The sequence below is a fragment of the Phaenicophaeus curvirostris genome, chromosome 9 (genome assembly GCF_032191515.1).
Source record: "Phaenicophaeus curvirostris isolate KB17595 chromosome 9, BPBGC_Pcur_1.0, whole genome shotgun sequence".
In the NCBI taxonomy this organism is placed as follows: Eukaryota; Metazoa; Chordata; class Aves; order Cuculiformes; family Cuculidae; genus Phaenicophaeus; species Phaenicophaeus curvirostris.
In genome coordinates this window covers 35041123-35058500 of record NC_091400.1, presented here as the reverse complement: position 1 = coordinate 35058500, position 17378 = coordinate 35041123, and the positions used below count along the sequence as shown (strand labels likewise).

The 17378-nt window shown below is 41.9% G+C and overlaps 1 protein-coding gene across 2 annotated transcripts in view; it reads right to left on the bottom strand.

Annotated features, from left to right (window-relative positions):
• Positions 1 to 17378, bottom strand: part of PRKG1 (protein kinase cGMP-dependent 1) — a 473692-nt gene that overhangs the window by 134927 nt on the left and 321387 nt on the right. For both annotated transcript variants that reach the window (XM_069863903.1, XM_069863901.1), the window contains exon 5: positions 9352 to 9415. In XM_069863903.1, the coding sequence (XP_069720004.1) occupies positions 9352 to 9415 (64 nt within the window). The remainder of the gene's footprint in view (positions 1 to 9351; positions 9416 to 17378) is intronic.

Genomic DNA, 17378 nt, shown 5'->3' with positions numbered 1-17378 from the left:
AATAATAATAAAAATAAAATATTAGATCCCAGAGAATCATTGCAGGTATTTCCTTCTCTTCTGCTGGAAACTGTTCCATGATGCTGCCGTCACCACATGCCCTGATTACAGCCACATCATCGCCAGAGAGGCTTTTTTCTATCCACTGATGTGGCTGAGAGGTGTTTATTGATGAGAGGGAACCTTAAAACAGGAGGACAGTGTAATGACCTGAAAAGGATGATGCTACTCGATCGGCAACTGAAAAACAGGCAACTACAAAACTCTTCTCTGGGATACATGGCTGGGTCGGGGGTGGGGGGGGCGCAGAAATCACAGTACAAATATCACACTTGAAAATTCAGGCTCCAGCTTTAGCTTTCACATCTTCATTGTTGGATGCTAGTGAATAAACAGCATGCCTAACACTTGATGCTAATGAGCTGTCTATGGTTTCTCCAGGTGGCTTCACAACAGCTACTGTGCTGCATTAGTAGCTGAGGAAATCTCTTTACAACCCCAAGCTCTTACCCTCCTGAGTGTTCTTCTTGATTCTCATGGAAATTTACATTAATACATACATCTACCTGCTTCAGATGGCCGGAGGAGATGTAATTCCCCAGCCAGGGTGCTTTGACCTAACTTCAATGGATTTCACAATTTGCACTGGAAAAATCCCCAACCCAGATCTTTTGTTTGTGGTTTAGGAAATAAGCCCAGAGAAAAGGGCAGCAGTACTTCTGACATCAAGTTAAATAATAATAAGCTCCTACTGTCTCTGGAGGAATCTGGCCCCCCATAAAAAGCCTGTGAAAAAAGAACCCTCCGAAGCTGCTGGGATTTTCAGTGTAAATGCAAGCTGATTCTTGAGAGATTTCTAAAATTCATTTCATAAAAATCAGTTGAAAAGAGAATACAATTCCCTGACTGCAAAGAGTATTTAGCAGAAGCCTTCTGCAGCTAGCAGGTTTACATTGCTCATCAGCTGCACCCACTGCAGAATGCACAGACTGGAATCTGTTGTCCATGCGGAGCAGCTGGGAGTCAGGTAAAAAGCTTCACATGTGTTCATCACAGGGATTTTTTCAGAGAAGAAAGGGTTTCGATGGTAAATCATGAGAAGGATGGGTTGGGGAAGAAAAGGCAATAATAGATACTTTGTGGAGAAAGGGCAAGAGAAAGACCCAGCTGTCCTATACATTCAGGGGAAGAACTTAGAAACAAGACAAACTGCAAGGGCCTCAGCTACAGTTTTAAAAGCCAGAGATGGACTTGGAGATCTTGCTAACGAAGAGAGTGCAATAGGGACATGGCACAGCAAACCCTGCAACACCAATGCCTGCAAGACCTCACCAATCCTTTGCAGCCCAGGGAAGGGACATGTAGCAGAAAAGGAGCCCAAGATGAACATGCCTTAGAAGAATTTTAAGACTAACCCTTAGCACATTTTGCCAAAGCTTTTCAAGGTGGAAATACTAAGCTATATCTAAAGAAAATCTTGTGATAAGAACACAAATGTAACGTATCTTTGAGACAAACTGAGAACACGATAATAACATCCAGCACTGAAGGATCACCCTGGTTGCACACAAAAACATTCACATCCAGGGTCTAAGGTACTTTGCATACAATGGTCTTAATTATCTTTTCATCAGTGCCACGTAACCACCTCTGCCCTTCACACTGAGCCGTGCTGTGATGGCACCAGGCACGTCAACCTGCGTAAACCAACAAGAGAGGTCCTGCCCGACCACCTCTCCCCACATCTGCTCAGCAGCATCAGTCCGAGCCTTCCTTTGCCTCTGCCACCAGTGGAGATGTAATCCCTTGCCTCATTTGAGGATGCATCAACCTCTAGCTCCCACTGATGTCAATGGTTCTAACCGGAGCTTAACTACCACCACCAAGGAGTCCAAGTAAACCAGAAAATGAAAACTGGCCTTCAGGAGAGCTTCATAGCACAAATACTAATATTTCAAACCAAAGTTTTGATTTTCTGAATGTTGAATCCAGCTGAGTCTCAGCATAGGTCTGCAGGGACTCAATCTCAGCAGACCTTGCACAGGTAAGGGTTTGAGGTTTTTGTTGGTTTGTGGGGTTGGTTTGTTTGGTTTTGTGGTTTTTTTACAACGTATAACTCATTCAAAGTCCTGGCCATATGAATGCTGAACCTTTTCCCTGTGTCTCTTATGATGTCTACATTTTGGAAAGGACACAGCTACGGCCTTCTCTTCATACATCCCTAATAATCCCACCTTTATACTAAAGCGTACATCTGTATTTTTAGGAAGTCCCCTATTCACAAACGTTCCTGTGTTGGTTTTCCAAAGCAGTCTATAAGCTCTCTTAATATAGAGAGTTCTAGCACTTCCTGCAATACACGCTCTTCTAGAAAAGCAGTAAAATTGAGAAAATGTAGCAAATCAGTCAAGCACTTGATTACACCTTGACTTTCTGGCACCTTTATTTTAACCAGCAGTACTCTATTTTCCTCAGCCACACTCATATGAATCAGACAAATATTTAGCTGTGTTTATCCTGAGTATGCACAAGTTCCGTTTTCCATTCCGCCCACTGTGTTTTTCCATCCCCGTTACTCACACAAGACACTCAGTTGGTTTTTCTTTGCAGAGATGCAGCATTGCCTGTTCTGAAGGCAGCTTTCCACCCTACTCCCACCAAAACCCAGAAATGTGATGGGCTACACCTTGTGTGCCAGATCCCAAATAAGTAGAGAAAAAAAAAAATAAGATGGTGCCCCACATCACTATTGCCTTCTTCAGTTTTTCTGGGTTTTGTTTCCAGTAGGATGGAGTGGTCACCTTTGGTCCAGGCAGACTCAACCACCAAGCTCTACGTCATGACACTCATGATGGACCAGCAAGGATTATATTAGACTTGGTTTCCTTTACCTAAAGCTGATCCTCAGTCTTATTTGGGCAGAAAAAAATGCTAATTATATTGAAATTTAATTAGTTTTGCATATTTTTCCTGTTCTATTCATTGTTGCCACACAATTCTACATAAAAGGAAGATACTATTCAGGCTCTGTTAATTAAACAGAGGCATCCTAAGAATTTCTAATCCATACTAATTTCACAATGCAGAGCAAGAAGGATGGTTGACATCTTCACATGAAGGCTAGTAAAACACGACAGGCCTGCCCAAGCCAGCCTGGGAAGCTGAATTACACAAAGAAACTTTCTTCAAGATCGTTGTTCTTTATTAGGACCTGTACCACTAGCAACAGAGATGAATTTTGTTTCTTTTACCATTCATCCCTTATTAATGTCAGTCTTGTGCGGGGAAAAAATTAGAGAAGAATAGCAAGCAAGCCTTATCACACAAATTTACAGCAGCTTTAATGAAATGGCTGCAGACAGGCACTGCGATCCATACTTTCAGCACTTTGAGATCACACTCCCAAGATGTGCTCTGCACAAGTGAGCTGCAAGAACAGATTTCTGGCTTGGCATTATCTGCCTGCGATCTTTAACACATTTCTCCTCACTTACACTTCTTGATCAGTTTGGCTGTGTCATTTCTCCATGATCATATCCGCGTACGGATCAATGAGGTAGCCAAGTCATAACCACCCAAGCTGGGCAGAAGCACAGCACTGGCATTTGGACCTCCCTAGTACATTAAATCAAATGAAAATGTTGAAGCATCAACATTTCTAGTGAAACAGTTTCCAAAATTCACGCTTAAGAACAGCAGCCCTGGGTCTCCAACTCACACCCTAGCCAAGCTGTACTGTTAGAACCTAGGACTCCGAAATGAAATGGGATGCATCCTTGATTTAGAGCAAATATACATATAATATTTTCTATTATAGAGATTTTCTATATTGCATATATAGCATACAAATATCATATATTTGTAATACATAATCTGATAGTATTATACAAATTATATGTATATAAATGTGTAAATATAATGATACATAAATAGCAAAGCTATCTAGGGTTCTGGACACACAATATGCAAGAAGAATCCATTTGAGATAGTGTCAAATCTAAACTATCTACACAAAAAGAATCTTCAGTACTTTAGCAATCAAACTGAAATTGCATTTATTGCTTTTCTGTCACTCAGACTGCACAGATTCATACATATAACATCTTATATGGATTAGTACAATAAATCCAGAACAGCAGAGGAACATCAAGTATGCAGGATTTAGAAAATGCTAGAGTTGAAAAATGCCAATGAACCCTTAATTCAACCTCCTCCTGTGTATGTAAAACTACACAACTTTTAAATCCTGTATTATTCTTTCCAGCTTCCCCAGGCTCTCTGATTTCCTGCCACTTTCCCCTACCTTGAAAGCCCTACATAACTCAGAGCTGGGACAGATATTCAGGCTGATAACAAGTCCATCCAGACACATGGACAAAGTAATCTCCTTCTTGGAAACAGAATTAGTAGTCAATTGGGGAAAAAAAATTAGAAAAATCACTGTAGGCCAGCAGCCACAATGAATAATTTCAGATCAAATGTGTAAGTCAGCAAAATCATAAGCAACGGGAAATGGCTTCAAGAGACAATGTCAAGCAACCTTAATTAACTTCTTGTTACCTGAGCTACTGATTTTAGATATAAATCTTCCAAGGATATATGCTTTATATTTGAATGACCCTCTTTCATGGGTACCAGAAAGTGAACCAACTTCAAGATGGAAAAGAAATCCCTACTATTTACTCCAAAGAAAAAGAAGGAGAGAAAAACAACAACAAAAAAAACCCCAAAACCCCCAAACCAAAACAAACAAAACACACACACACACAAAAAAAAAAACCCACAAAAAAAAAAAGGGAGAAGCAGACATCAGCCCAGAGTTTTCCAGCACTGTGCAAGCTCACAACAAGCTCATGCCCCTCCTTGGCCACACTGGGAATGCAGACCCCAGACCAATGTTCCTCTTCCTCTAAATATTTCAAACATTTTCTCCAGCACAGCTGTCCTGCATGCCTTCGGGTTTCCCTTTTCTCAGCATCTACTCTGCATCCTGCCACAAGAGTAACTTCCTCCTGCTGAGCTCTCTTGGAAAGTTCTTCCCAACGCACAGTCAGAGCTGAAGGCCACTGGCAGGAGGTCCACCCGCTGCCATCCCACGCGTGTCTACGGTAGTTCCTACTTGTTCCCACATTCCAAGTCAAAAGGTGATGAGAAAGCACCTGTCTGTTTACCATGAGGAGTCACATCTTGAGAAGTTATACTAGAGGTTGGGTGCTCTGGGGTTTTTTGTTCTTCTGCGATCATAAATTCCCCTTTTTATTCTCTTGCCTGCAGTGTCACCACCGGCAACGAGATCCACTTCTTACAGGCTTGCCAATCTCCTTCCTTAAGGATTGATTTCATTCAACGAATTGAGTTAATCCATAAAGACTGAAAATGCTGACAATGCCAGTACCTCCCAGATAATCACTGGGTGACACCAGACACATCTGTGCTATGACCCCCAGGGCTTCTGACAATACCTCACAGTCACAGAACTGTAGAATCCCTAGGTTGGAAAAGACCTTTGAGATCATGAACTCCAATTCCAACTTCCCTCTCCTCCTAAATTTTCCCCTTGGGGCAGCTATGCCTCTGCACTACCTTCCAGCTTGGGGGCTGCAAGAGAGGACAGGACCCAAACATCAGCTGGAGCAGTCATACGTGGATGGCACTGCAGCTGCTCTAAGTTATTCTATGGGTGTTTCAAAGCATTTGAGTTTCCTAAATAAAAATAAATTAATACTTTATTCCTTCCTGTCATAAACTGCCCACATTATAATGAAGTGCCATAAGGCTAAAGCTACATATTCTTATGAAAGAAATGTATACTAACAAAAATCCATTTATTTTTCTGATATCGAGCTGATACATATTTAAGAGTGCCTGATGAAAAATTTTTTTTTTAATTCTAAAAAAAATTGCAAAGTCTGTATTCAGAAAAGAGTATCATAAATTGTTTCAAAGCCTTCAAAATTGGGGAATAAAAGGTCAGGCTTTTGTATTTTCACAAGTTTTCCAGGTTTATAAAAAAGAGACTTTTACGCTTGGCTATTAATCATCTACAGCGAGTCTTTCAATTTGCAAACAAAATCCCCTCTTTCACCTAAGGAAACTGAAATTATTCAGATGTTTCATGAATAAAAATAATGTGCAAGAAGGAGCTTTTCTTGTTTTCCAAAGCAGAGTTGCATTCATCCAGAATAAAGCCATTTATACAATACCAATCCTGGTATTTGATGTGAGTCGCACAGCACTCGGATGGGGGTAAAGCACACAGCTAGGCTTAAGCAGCAGCCTGGCTGCTGTTCTCTTTTCCAACTAGCTTTTTCCTCCAATATTTAAACGTCAACACGTTTATGTTCTTAACCAAAAAACAGTACAGTGAAACTATCTTGCCATGGGTTCAATGCTGTGAAGCGTCAGCGCCGTGAGTGCGCACACCAGAGCCCAGAGGGATTATGAACAGGTTTCTATAGGAAGGAGCAGCCCAGGACACTATGCTCAAAAAGCCACAGGGAGGTCAAGAAGGGCTTTTTCATCTTTTTATTCAGCTGAAAAAAGCAGACACTAAGGAAAAAAATTAGGAAGACACTGGAGATAGTATTAAAAATGCCATTATTAAACCCCTAGGCTCTAGTGCCACGTGCTGCTTATCACATCCCAGACAGAGCAAAGGTGGGATGAGATCCACCACTCCAAAAAGATAAAAACTGCTTCCCATACAGAATAACTGATGGATTTGGGTCCTTCATCACTTGCACAGCATAAGCACCATTAACCCTTGCTCCCCTGCCCCTCTCAAACAGCTACCCCTTGCCGATAGCTTAGTTTATTTGATACAGAGGCTGAGCTGACCTAAAACCCACACGTCTGCTTTGACTCAAGTCCACTGATTTAAATCTTTCTTCTTATCTTACCCTGCAATTTGGATGCATCTCACAGGAACTGGGCATCAAAGGGGTTTGGGGCAAGTAACTGCAAACGATTTGAGAAAACTGTTCTACAGGCAGACAAACTTCTCCTTAAGACACTGAGCCACCAAAACCCAACTAAAACAAGAATTAAGTCTCAAGCTGCAGAAACATATTACTTGTTGACTCACACATTATGTTTGGCAAGCACGAGGATAAACAATGCAATACAATCAGGGGCCAGGCAGCGATGTTCCAGCAGAAATGGTATTACAGTCAAATCAATCAACCTCTGTCCTGGAAGGGATGCTTGGCACCAGAGTAGAAGTCACTGCAGTCGTTACTCAGTGGTTTCAGAGATGTTAATAAAGTCAGCTACACATTACAGTGATGGTTGTTAATATGAAATGTTGAGAAACATTAATAATTAAAAAATATGTAATGGGTCAGGTTTCAGTGCTGGGAAAAGCTGTGCCACAGTCTAGCTGTGATTCCCAAATCCTGGGATTGGGCTAGGGAGTCTAAAGTTGCTTTGAGATTAGTGTCAACTGCAATGATTTACAGCTGGAGAAGGCTCCATATCCAGAATAAGGGCCTGGAAATTGGGTAATTTATGGCCCTAGAAAGCTAATTCATTCCCTCCTTGGAGAAGATTTCCTGGCAAATGCACAGCATGTGGGTAGCTTGCGTTTGAATGTGCTAAAAGTGAACTCAGACTTGTTCCGGCTCTCATATGTATAAATTATTAGCAATTCCATTGATGGGAGGGATCTCACACAAGTTAGAAGCCACTGCAAGAGAAAAGGAAATCCCCCTGAGCTCTGTGGATGCTTGAGTTACTCAAGGAACTTGTCATAAGATTTCCAACAATTCCAGAAACAAAATTATGTTATCAAACACTGATCTTATTCCCTCCCTGCTGTCTTTATAACGCCATTTCCCTTTTTAATTTGGGTAACAGGCAATTAAACCAGCTTTTTCTTGTTTCTGGATTTTAGCTAACAGCTTTTAGAAATTATTTAAGGAATATAGGACAGAAGCAATGCATTATTCACAGACGGTATCAAAAGAAAAAACGCATGAAAACTCAACATTAAGAGATTATTTTTTTTCCTATACCTCAAACTGTGCCAAATCAGTCACTTTTATCCAGTCCTTGTTACAGCAACAGAGAGGATAAAATAAAGTAATTGTCACTGGGTTTCAATATGTTAGATACTGTTAAATACAAAATGCATAATATCATAATAAGGACCTTTTTTTTTTGTCATTGCTTATGTAAAAGGCAATATGTTCAATCAAAGACAAACCCAAAGGAATAAAAAGGGTGATTCCAACAGGAAATTGGGAGCTGTATCCCAGTACAGACTGGGATGACCAGCCTCTCTTACCACAGCATCCCCCTAAGGGTTCACAGTTATCCCCACAGGTGCTGCTTCGCTGCCTCATTTCCTCATTTTAAGCAAAGAAACTTTTAAGTGTCCCTGGAAAAGTTTTACTTACTTATTCTCTTCCTTAACTCTTGATAAGGAGCTTAATGCTAGTTATGCGATCCAAGCAAATTAAACTGTTTCTGGTTAGGCATGCGGTTTTGAGATAGGCAAATTTAATTCACAGCATATCAAGTTAATATGCGCCCTTTCTCTAAATCTGAGCACTTCTCCAGCAGCAAAGGAAATAAAGCTTATCTATGGTATGCAATTATTCTGTATGACAGACAGCCGATTTGTTCGGATTACAGAACTTATCTGTATACTAAAGTACAAGGCAAAGAAATAACAACACCCTATCAAGGCTCTTAAAAAGAAAATCAAATTAAATGTCAGCAGTGGCATTTCTTAAAATCAATGGCAGAGGTGGTACACGTGAACATTCTCACATAAACACAGTTATTAAACACGATAGCAAGGTACGTATGGAAATACCCAACAAGAGAAGAAATGGAATACTGCTGGACACAGATCTCTTGCAGTTAAATCATACAGGGCTAGTTTTGAAAGGCTGTATTAACAGTTTCTGTAATACTTAATCACTTGCAATTCTGCCGGCCTAGAGCCGAGCACGACTAAATAAACTATGTGGACAAACTGCCTGCAATGGAACTCAAGTATTTTTCCATCCATTTACATGTTCACTTTGATTTTCATCCATTTACACAGGGGTTGGAGGTTTTTTGGGGTAGAGTGGGGGCTTTTTTGTTTTTCCTTTTTTTTCCTGTTGTTTCCCCAACCGATTTGGATAGAAATCCAATTAAAAAAATATGTAAGCTCTGGTTAAAACTGGATTCATTTTTCACATCACTCCACTCATCATCTTGATATGCAAGGACAGTCAACCATGACTGGGAGCAAAACTGTGAAAGTGTTCATTGGGGGAAAAAAAAATAAAGAGCCCGATACTGCCACCAGAAGGCTTGCAGACTCTGAACTCGTTAGTTCTTGAAATTAAAAGCACTTACCTCTTCAAGGACATCTGCAAGCTTACTAAGTATCTCCTCAGGAAGGCTCTGGAATGTGGGAACACTGTAATACAAAAAAACTCTTGGTTAATGGCTCCCTCTATACATACCGTAAATCTAGCTGCATTTCTCTCATCTATCTTCCAGAGATATTTTGCCCTCATTGTCTGGGGCTGAACGAGCATTGACCAGAAAAATGGCATATCTAACAGAAATCTGATCTTCTTCTGGCAGCCAAGATGCATTTTATTATGATGGGAGAGCACTTGCAGTAAACATCTGGAGAACCAGTAATAAAGCTGCTAATCAACCAAGAATCAATTAAGGGTTTGCTGTGTAACAAACCTGCTCAGTCACATGTACAAGCGTGCAAAGTTTTTCATGTTTTACTTTCATCCCACCGGAAATAAATAACAATAAAAAGGCTGAAAAAAATCAGCTCTAAGCACCAACAGATAAAAGATTGACTGAAGCCACACGCAGATATAAAAAATGCAGAGCATGAAGCTGTGAAGGATACAGGGTCAGCAACAAAACAACATCAAAGGACTGTTAGACTTATTGGAGACTTCATGGGGAGCTCTGCATCCAAGTTTGTTTTCTTTTGCCAAAAAGGCAGCTTTTCCTCTTGTTTGGTGCTTCCCTCCACATAGGCGTCCCAGGCCAGTCTGGACCTGCTGGTCGAGGTGAGATGGCAATGCAGTCTAGGGGCTACAGGACTGAGATTTAATTCGGTCTGGGGCAGGCTGAGGAACATGAAGTTGGGTCTCCAAATATTCTGCAAGTACCCTGACCTTGAAGCTCTATCCCCACTAACTTACAGGCTGCCCTGTGAGGCTGTGGAGTCTCCCTCCTTGGAGATCCTCAAAAGCCATCTGGACATGGCCCTGGGCAACCAGCTCAATCCCTGCCTGAGCAGAGATGATCCCAGAGGTCCCTGCCAACCTTGATAATCAGTCTATGATTCTGTAATACCTCAGTTTCTCATTCTGTTTTCATAAAAACTTTATGTCCATCAATGTTCCCAAATGATGCTAAATGAAACAGAGACACAATGTGTGTTTTGGAGGCAGGAAGGTAGTGCTGTACCTGCTTTAATTAAAAATTCCTGTCATCAGTAGACTAATTAGCAATTCATATACACAAAATATTAGCCCAAGCCTAGCTGATACAGCTCTACTGAGGCTACTTCCAAGAACAGCTCACCCATGTGTTGCATTATCAGGGTCCCTTACATGGTGAAAACGTGGTCTTACGCTCCTAACACCAAGATCCCCAGTGCTGGACTGATTTCAGGAACACTTATGATCAGGTGAAAGCTAGAAGGGAAGGGGTTGTTGGGAGGAGTTCCCTGCAGACAGGTAAATTTAACTCAAATCATGTTTTCCTTTCACATAAGGTTTCATGCTTTACTTTGGATAATATAACTGCAGAGAAGAGCAGAGAAGCAACTAAAAAGAAAATAAATGATGTTTGGGCCTAAATATAAAATGAAAGTTCACTATACGAACTCAGCATTCTCAAGCGAGGAATAAACTGATGAGAGGACAATACTCCCAGACATCTGGACAAATTCTACTGTGGTTGCACCACTACACTCCCAAATTGGGGAAGAATGCATAACAGCATATTTTTTACAGATAATTATGCTTACACAACACAAGGGAAGGTAGCAAAACACACTCATTATAGACCAAATGCATGAGAAACAGGGAGCATATGAGCGCTGAACCAATTCTAAAATCTTAATACTGAAAATGTAGGATATTAAGTAAGCAAGGAAAAATTCCTAATAGAAATGCTTACAAGTTTAACACAGCAATAAAGTAGATAATGGGAAAATCAACTTGTTGGCAAAACAAGCTCCAACTACTTCACCTCACAGAATTACACAATTAATATCACAGATATGAGGTGATTTATGATGGGCCAGTATCTTTCTAGATACAGCTAGAAGTGACAACACCACCAAATCATATTTGAGTCCCATGAAAGGAGCCTGCCCATCATTCAGTACCAAAAAAACCACTGTACTGAATAAATACCTTTACAAAGCAGCAGAGGGAAAACATTTACTGACCTGCTAAATGATGTCACAAACAGATCTGATGACAACACCAATAGAAGAATAAGACTGGAAAATATGCTCAAGTGTACAGGACAGCACTAAACGCTTGGCATGATTCTCCAGGTAAAGAAAAATATACCCTTACTCTCCACAATAATACAGATTCATAAAACGGATTCTTTCTTTCCTCTAGAATCTCTCTGTATTATTTAAAAATCTTTTTTTTGGCAACTATTTCCACATGGGTACTTGCATTCAAAGGAAAACGGAGCCTCAGCTCCACAGGGAAAGCTTAGAGGGAAACAGCTGAGCTGCAAAACATTGCAGGCAGGAAAACACACACTAGAAAGACAAACAGTAGCGTAAGATTCAAAAGAAAGTAAGTCTTTGAAGATATTGCTGCAGAGCAACAGGTAAGAAAACTTAAATCTTTTCTGTAACTTTTTTAAGTTTGTGAGAAAGTCTGAAAAGACACATAAGAAAACATTCAGCACTTGAGTTCAGAAGCACTCACTATTTACAACAGAAGCCTCAGTAAATGCTACTCAATCTCATCAAGAAATGACTCACTTTGCTCGTAACAAAGGAGGATCAAGTAAACCCAGACTTTCTCTGACAAGTTCTTCTCCAAGTGCTTATTAAAGCCCATCAATAATGAAGATTTTAAAACACCCATGACATCTACACTAGACAGTAACAATTGCTACAGCTAGAAAAAAAAGATATCCTTGTATCCAACACCGAAGACTCTCAAGAAAGTTTAAAACTCCTACCTGCAGCACATGTAAAGGACTTCATTCCACTTTTCTCCACAACTCTCCCCCCAAACAGCCAGGGAACTCTGCTTTTTGCAGACTAAGTACTTGCAACCTGCTCAGCCTTTCCTGGCAAGCTGTGTTGCCTACAGGTCTCCTACAGTCCTCCTGTGGGCTTTCTCCAGGTGCTTCTTGTTCCATTTAATAAGCAGCAATTTGTCTCTCTGCACTGAAGATACTATTGAGAAGTTGCCCTGAAAGGAAAAGATCTGCACTAGAATACACCCGCGCTAAGGCGAGAATCAAAGTCCCGTCTTGCTCATCCAAGGTTAACACCTTGATTGTTCCCAAGCCAAAGAGACAACCAGAGCTTTCGCTGCTGCTTAATCCTTTAAATATATTTTGAGAGAAACTGGTTAAGCAGAAGAGGCTCCAAGTCTGCTATAATTTCCCCCCTGAAGCAAACAGCTGAACGGTGATCAGCACTTACATCAGCTAAGGTGTCCAATCAGTCAAAAAAATCCCACCCCTGTGTGATGAGGTTATGGAATAAAACTGGCTATGGAATAGAGACACTTCCACAATTGAAATTTTACGCACCTAGAGCCTGCCCCTTGAAGTTATTGATGGTGAGGTGGGTGCTAAAAAGTATTTCTACCAAATTATTTATGCCTGTTATATTGGCCCCTTTCCAAAACTACAGCCCAAGATCCACGTGAAGATCCAAGCTACCCTACAAAGGTAGCACATACCAAAGCAAACCAGATTCCCAATATTTTTTTTAGGCAATCCACAAACATTGCAATGCTTTATTGCAAATGACGTGTGACTGCTATCGCAGGTAATGGGATGAGGGTAACCTCTGATTTTCTCCAGTCTCTCTAGACTGTGCTTTGAACACAAAACAGAGAAGTAGCTGCACTGGTAGAAGAGCTGCTCATGCTGGCAAGGAGAGGTGACTTTTTGCTGGCTATATTCCATGCTATTCAGCTACAGAATATTTTGTAGGGGATGACAGCCCATATAGCTGGTGAGGGCACCGTGGGGAATTGCTTGCTGTCTGCAGGAACAGAAGCGCAGCTATTCCGGCTGGTGCTGAAAGCAACACATTTTCACCAAGCTCAACACGTTGAACAGAGGCTGCCAAAATAGGGGAAAAGAGCTGCACCAAAATGACCGTGTTTAATCTCCATCCTGATACAAAAGCAAAGATGTGCCCAATCTGAAAGCAGTAGAAGGAGCTTGAAAGGTCAGGTTTCCATTCCTGGTCATCTGCAGTCACTGAGCTGCTCTCAACCTTTAGGCTGAATCATAGAATCACCAGGCTGGAAGAGACCCACCGGATCATCGAGTCCAACCATTCCTATCAAACACTAAACCATGTCCCTCAGCACCTCGTCCACCCGTCCCTTAAACACTCCAGGGAAGGGGACTCAACCCCCTCCCTGGGCAGCCTCTGCCAGTGCCCAATGACCCTTTCTGTGAAAAATTTTTTCCTAATGTCCAGCCTAAACCTCCCCTGGCGGAGCTTGAGGCCATTCCCTCTCGTCCTGTCCCCTGTCACTTGGGAGAAGAGCCCAGCTCCCTCCTCTCCACAACCTCCTTTCAGGTAGTTATAGAGAGAAATGAGCAACATATCCCATTAGTAATCCTTTGATTCATCCTTCTGATTCATCCCATGGGATTACTCTTGTACTAAACCAGCAACGGCTTCCAAATAATCCTGGAAGTAACCCAAGGGGTTCATTTTACCCTAAAAAAATTACTCAGCGGCAGAGATGCCAGCACTCTGACAGAACATTTATCTTCTGACACACATGAAAATTGTGCAGGCTCCTCTGCTGTCTTCTTTCTTCAGCCTAACAAAAAAGCAGCTATTCACTTTCTAAATGCATTTCAAGATGTGCCCCCCAAACTTTTACAGCGCATTCATTGAAAGTGTTCATCCAGCTTTGCAGTCGACAGCAGACGGTCCTTGTGGGTTAGCTGCGAAACAAACCCTTTATCTTTTATTATTGGTTGGCACCATAACAAATGCATTTGTTCTCACTGTTCTCTGCCTTGGGCAGGATGGGTAAGTATAGTTTAAAAATCTAAAAAGATCAGTAAAAGGAAATGAAGTCTTGCCTGCATTTCCTGAAACTCTTTTTTTGGCACCCAACTGGAATGAAGGTTGAAAAATGCTAAGGTTTTTGTCCCTGCTTTGCCACATTTGGGATCCCAGTAACAGCACTGTCTCTCTTCTCTGAAACAACTGAGGTTAAACCTTACCTAGCAGAAGCTGATGCTTGATTTAGGCTACTCATATAAGGCTACCTTTCGAACAGATCAAGCTGGAAATGCTACTGGCAGCTGCCCACTGGCCGTCAAATTGTGTCAGGCAGGGACTTCTGGCTCTGCAAGTATCAAGACCTTAAGAAAAAGAACTAAGAAACATGCTTGCAGCCTTATTCGTGGAAATGGATAAAAATTTACTATGCAATCTTTCATGCTGTATTCTCTTTGCCTTCTTAAACTGGGACCTCTTGCAGCAGAGAACCACACGCCGCCCCACCTTTCCCATGTTGACATCTGCCCTGAGATCTGGTTGGCATCAGTTTGAAAGTGAAAACTTGTAGAAGAGAGCTTCAAGAGGAAAAAATAAAAAAAAAATATGTTGCTCCTACACCACAATTACATCCTACAGGACAGATCCTGTCACATACAGCCATAAAGAGCAAAAAAAAAAGGCTGAATATGGAATAAATCCTAACACAAGCCAGGAAAGCAGAAAGCAGAAGTGCAAATCAAGTCTTGCCTCTATGTTTTGCATTATCGCAGATGTGGGATTTCATTTCAAAACTTTAAAAAACTATCTCTATCCTAGTAAGCAAATTGCATACTGAGATTTAGATCGTTAGCAAAACCGTCTCCCAGGGTGTTCAGAGATGACTCGGAAGTTATCCAGTGTTGGAAATGGCTGGCAATGCCAGACCACCGAGAACACCCACTGACTGAACAGTGTATGAGCTTACTAGGGAGAAAACACAAAAAGTCCGGAGGAGGTGGAGGAATGGGGAATGTCCTTTGAATGGTGAGAACAACTGCAAGTAGTGCCTGAGAGCTGCAGAGCTGCTGGACCACAGAATCATAGAATAGTTTGAGCTGGAAGAAAGCTTAAAGATCATCCAGTTCCACCCCCCTGCCATGGGCAGGGACACCTCCCACTGGATCAGGCTGCCCAAGCCCCATCCAACCTGGCCTTGAACACCTCCAGGGATGGGGCAGCCACAGCTTCCCTGGGCAACCTGGGCCAGGGCCTCCCCATCCTCATGGTGAAGAAATTCCTCCTTATGTCTAGTCTAACTCTGCCCCTCACCAGTTTATCCCCGTTGCCCCTCGTTCTATCACTCCAAACCTTTGTGAACAGTCCCTCCCCAGCTTTCTTGTAGCCCTTTCAGGTACTAGAAGGTCGCTTTAAGGTCTCCTCAGAGCCTTCTCTTCTCCAGGCTGAACAATCCCAGCTCTCTCAGCCTGTCCTTGTATGGGAGGAACTCCAGCCCTTGGATCATCTTTGTAGCCTCCTCTGGAGCCGTTCCAACAGCTCCATCTCCTTCTAATGCTGAGGATGCCTCTGTGCAAGAGCCATCATGCAAGGGAGGCAGGGGTGCAGAAAGACAGTGCTCTATATTCATTTTGGGTTCCAAACTGTTGCATCAAAATACAATTCCTCTTTTCTGTCAGATTATTTGGAGGATAAACTGTTAGGGGTTTTTTTCATACACATCACACACCACAATAGAAGTGGCAGAAAATACCTTTAGAAAAGGTGCATTTTGTTCTCCAGAAACTCAATCCTTACCCTATTATGAATGTAATTGCTAAGTCAAGGCTACTTTTCCTGAAGCAGTTTCCTGCATGCTTTCTTATACTTACGTCTGGCCTTGAAAGCCGCCCATCCAATGCATCTCGTAGAGAGAACTCATTTGCCCTGCAGGTGCTGCAGATAACTTGTCTGCTGCACTAAAGCTACAAAAAGCATTAAAATAATTTGCAATTGTTAATCTTGGAAAGGATGAAGATGTTATAGTTACAGATTTAAAGCTCTGCCACTCATAACACAGACCTTATTCTGGTAAATAAACTCCTGAAAGGGCTTTGTAGGAATTTTTTTTCTCCCAGACACCTGGTTACATCCTAAGAGCTGCCATACATACAAAAATGGGAGGGATTCAAAAAGCAAACGAACTGGTCTTTTTCCTTATGAAAAAGTCTAAAGTAAAGCAAGTGCAAAGGACTGCATTTTTTCCCTCTTGTGATGAAAAGGGTAATAATGATGCTAATGCACGAAGTGGTTTGCTGATACCATGAGATCAAAACTTAGATTGCCCTGGAGGTAACACGTGTAGGGCAACACAACAGGACGTGGCTGTACACCTTATCTTGGTCCAAGCTCTGCTTGTGTTCCAAAGGCTGCTCAGGTACTCCGGAGGATTTTTTACTCTGCTTCTGTCAGTCCTTGTCTTTCCCTGACAGGGGTTCATTATAGGAGACAGCCCTCCTACCACATCTCATTTTGCAGTCACCGGGGAGACCGCACAATTTGTAAAAAAAAAAAAAAAAAAAAAAAAAAAGTTGTTACTGTCATGATGAGATGGAAGGAAAAAAATTAGCAAGTATGGAAACTCCTTCACCCATTTTACATGCACTCACACAAGTTTATTCATTTTGAGAAGGGCTATTGCTCAAGCTCTGCCAGGGGAGGTTTAGGCTGGACATTAGGAAAATATTTTTCACAGAAAGGGTGATTGGGCACTGGAACAGGCTGCCCAGGGAGGGGGTTGAGTCCCCTTCCCTGGAGGGGTTTAAGGCACGGGTGGACGAGGTGCTGAGGGACATGGGTTAGTGTTTGATAGGAATGGTTGGACTCGATGATCCGGTGGGTCTCTTCCAACCTGGTTATTCTATGATTCTGTGATTCTAACTGCTACAAGTTGTTGCTCAACAGCAACAACTACTTTGGAAACACCACCAAACTTTAAGCAGGCATGGTTTTAGTTAATCAACTCATAGAACTATTGAGAATGAGGCAGCCACCACTTCCCTGGGCAACCTGTTCCAAGGCCTCCCCACTGTCATAGTGAAGAAATTCCTCCTTATGTCTAGTCTAAATCTGCCCCTCTCCAGTTTATACCCATTGCCCCTCATGGTATCACCAGAAGCCT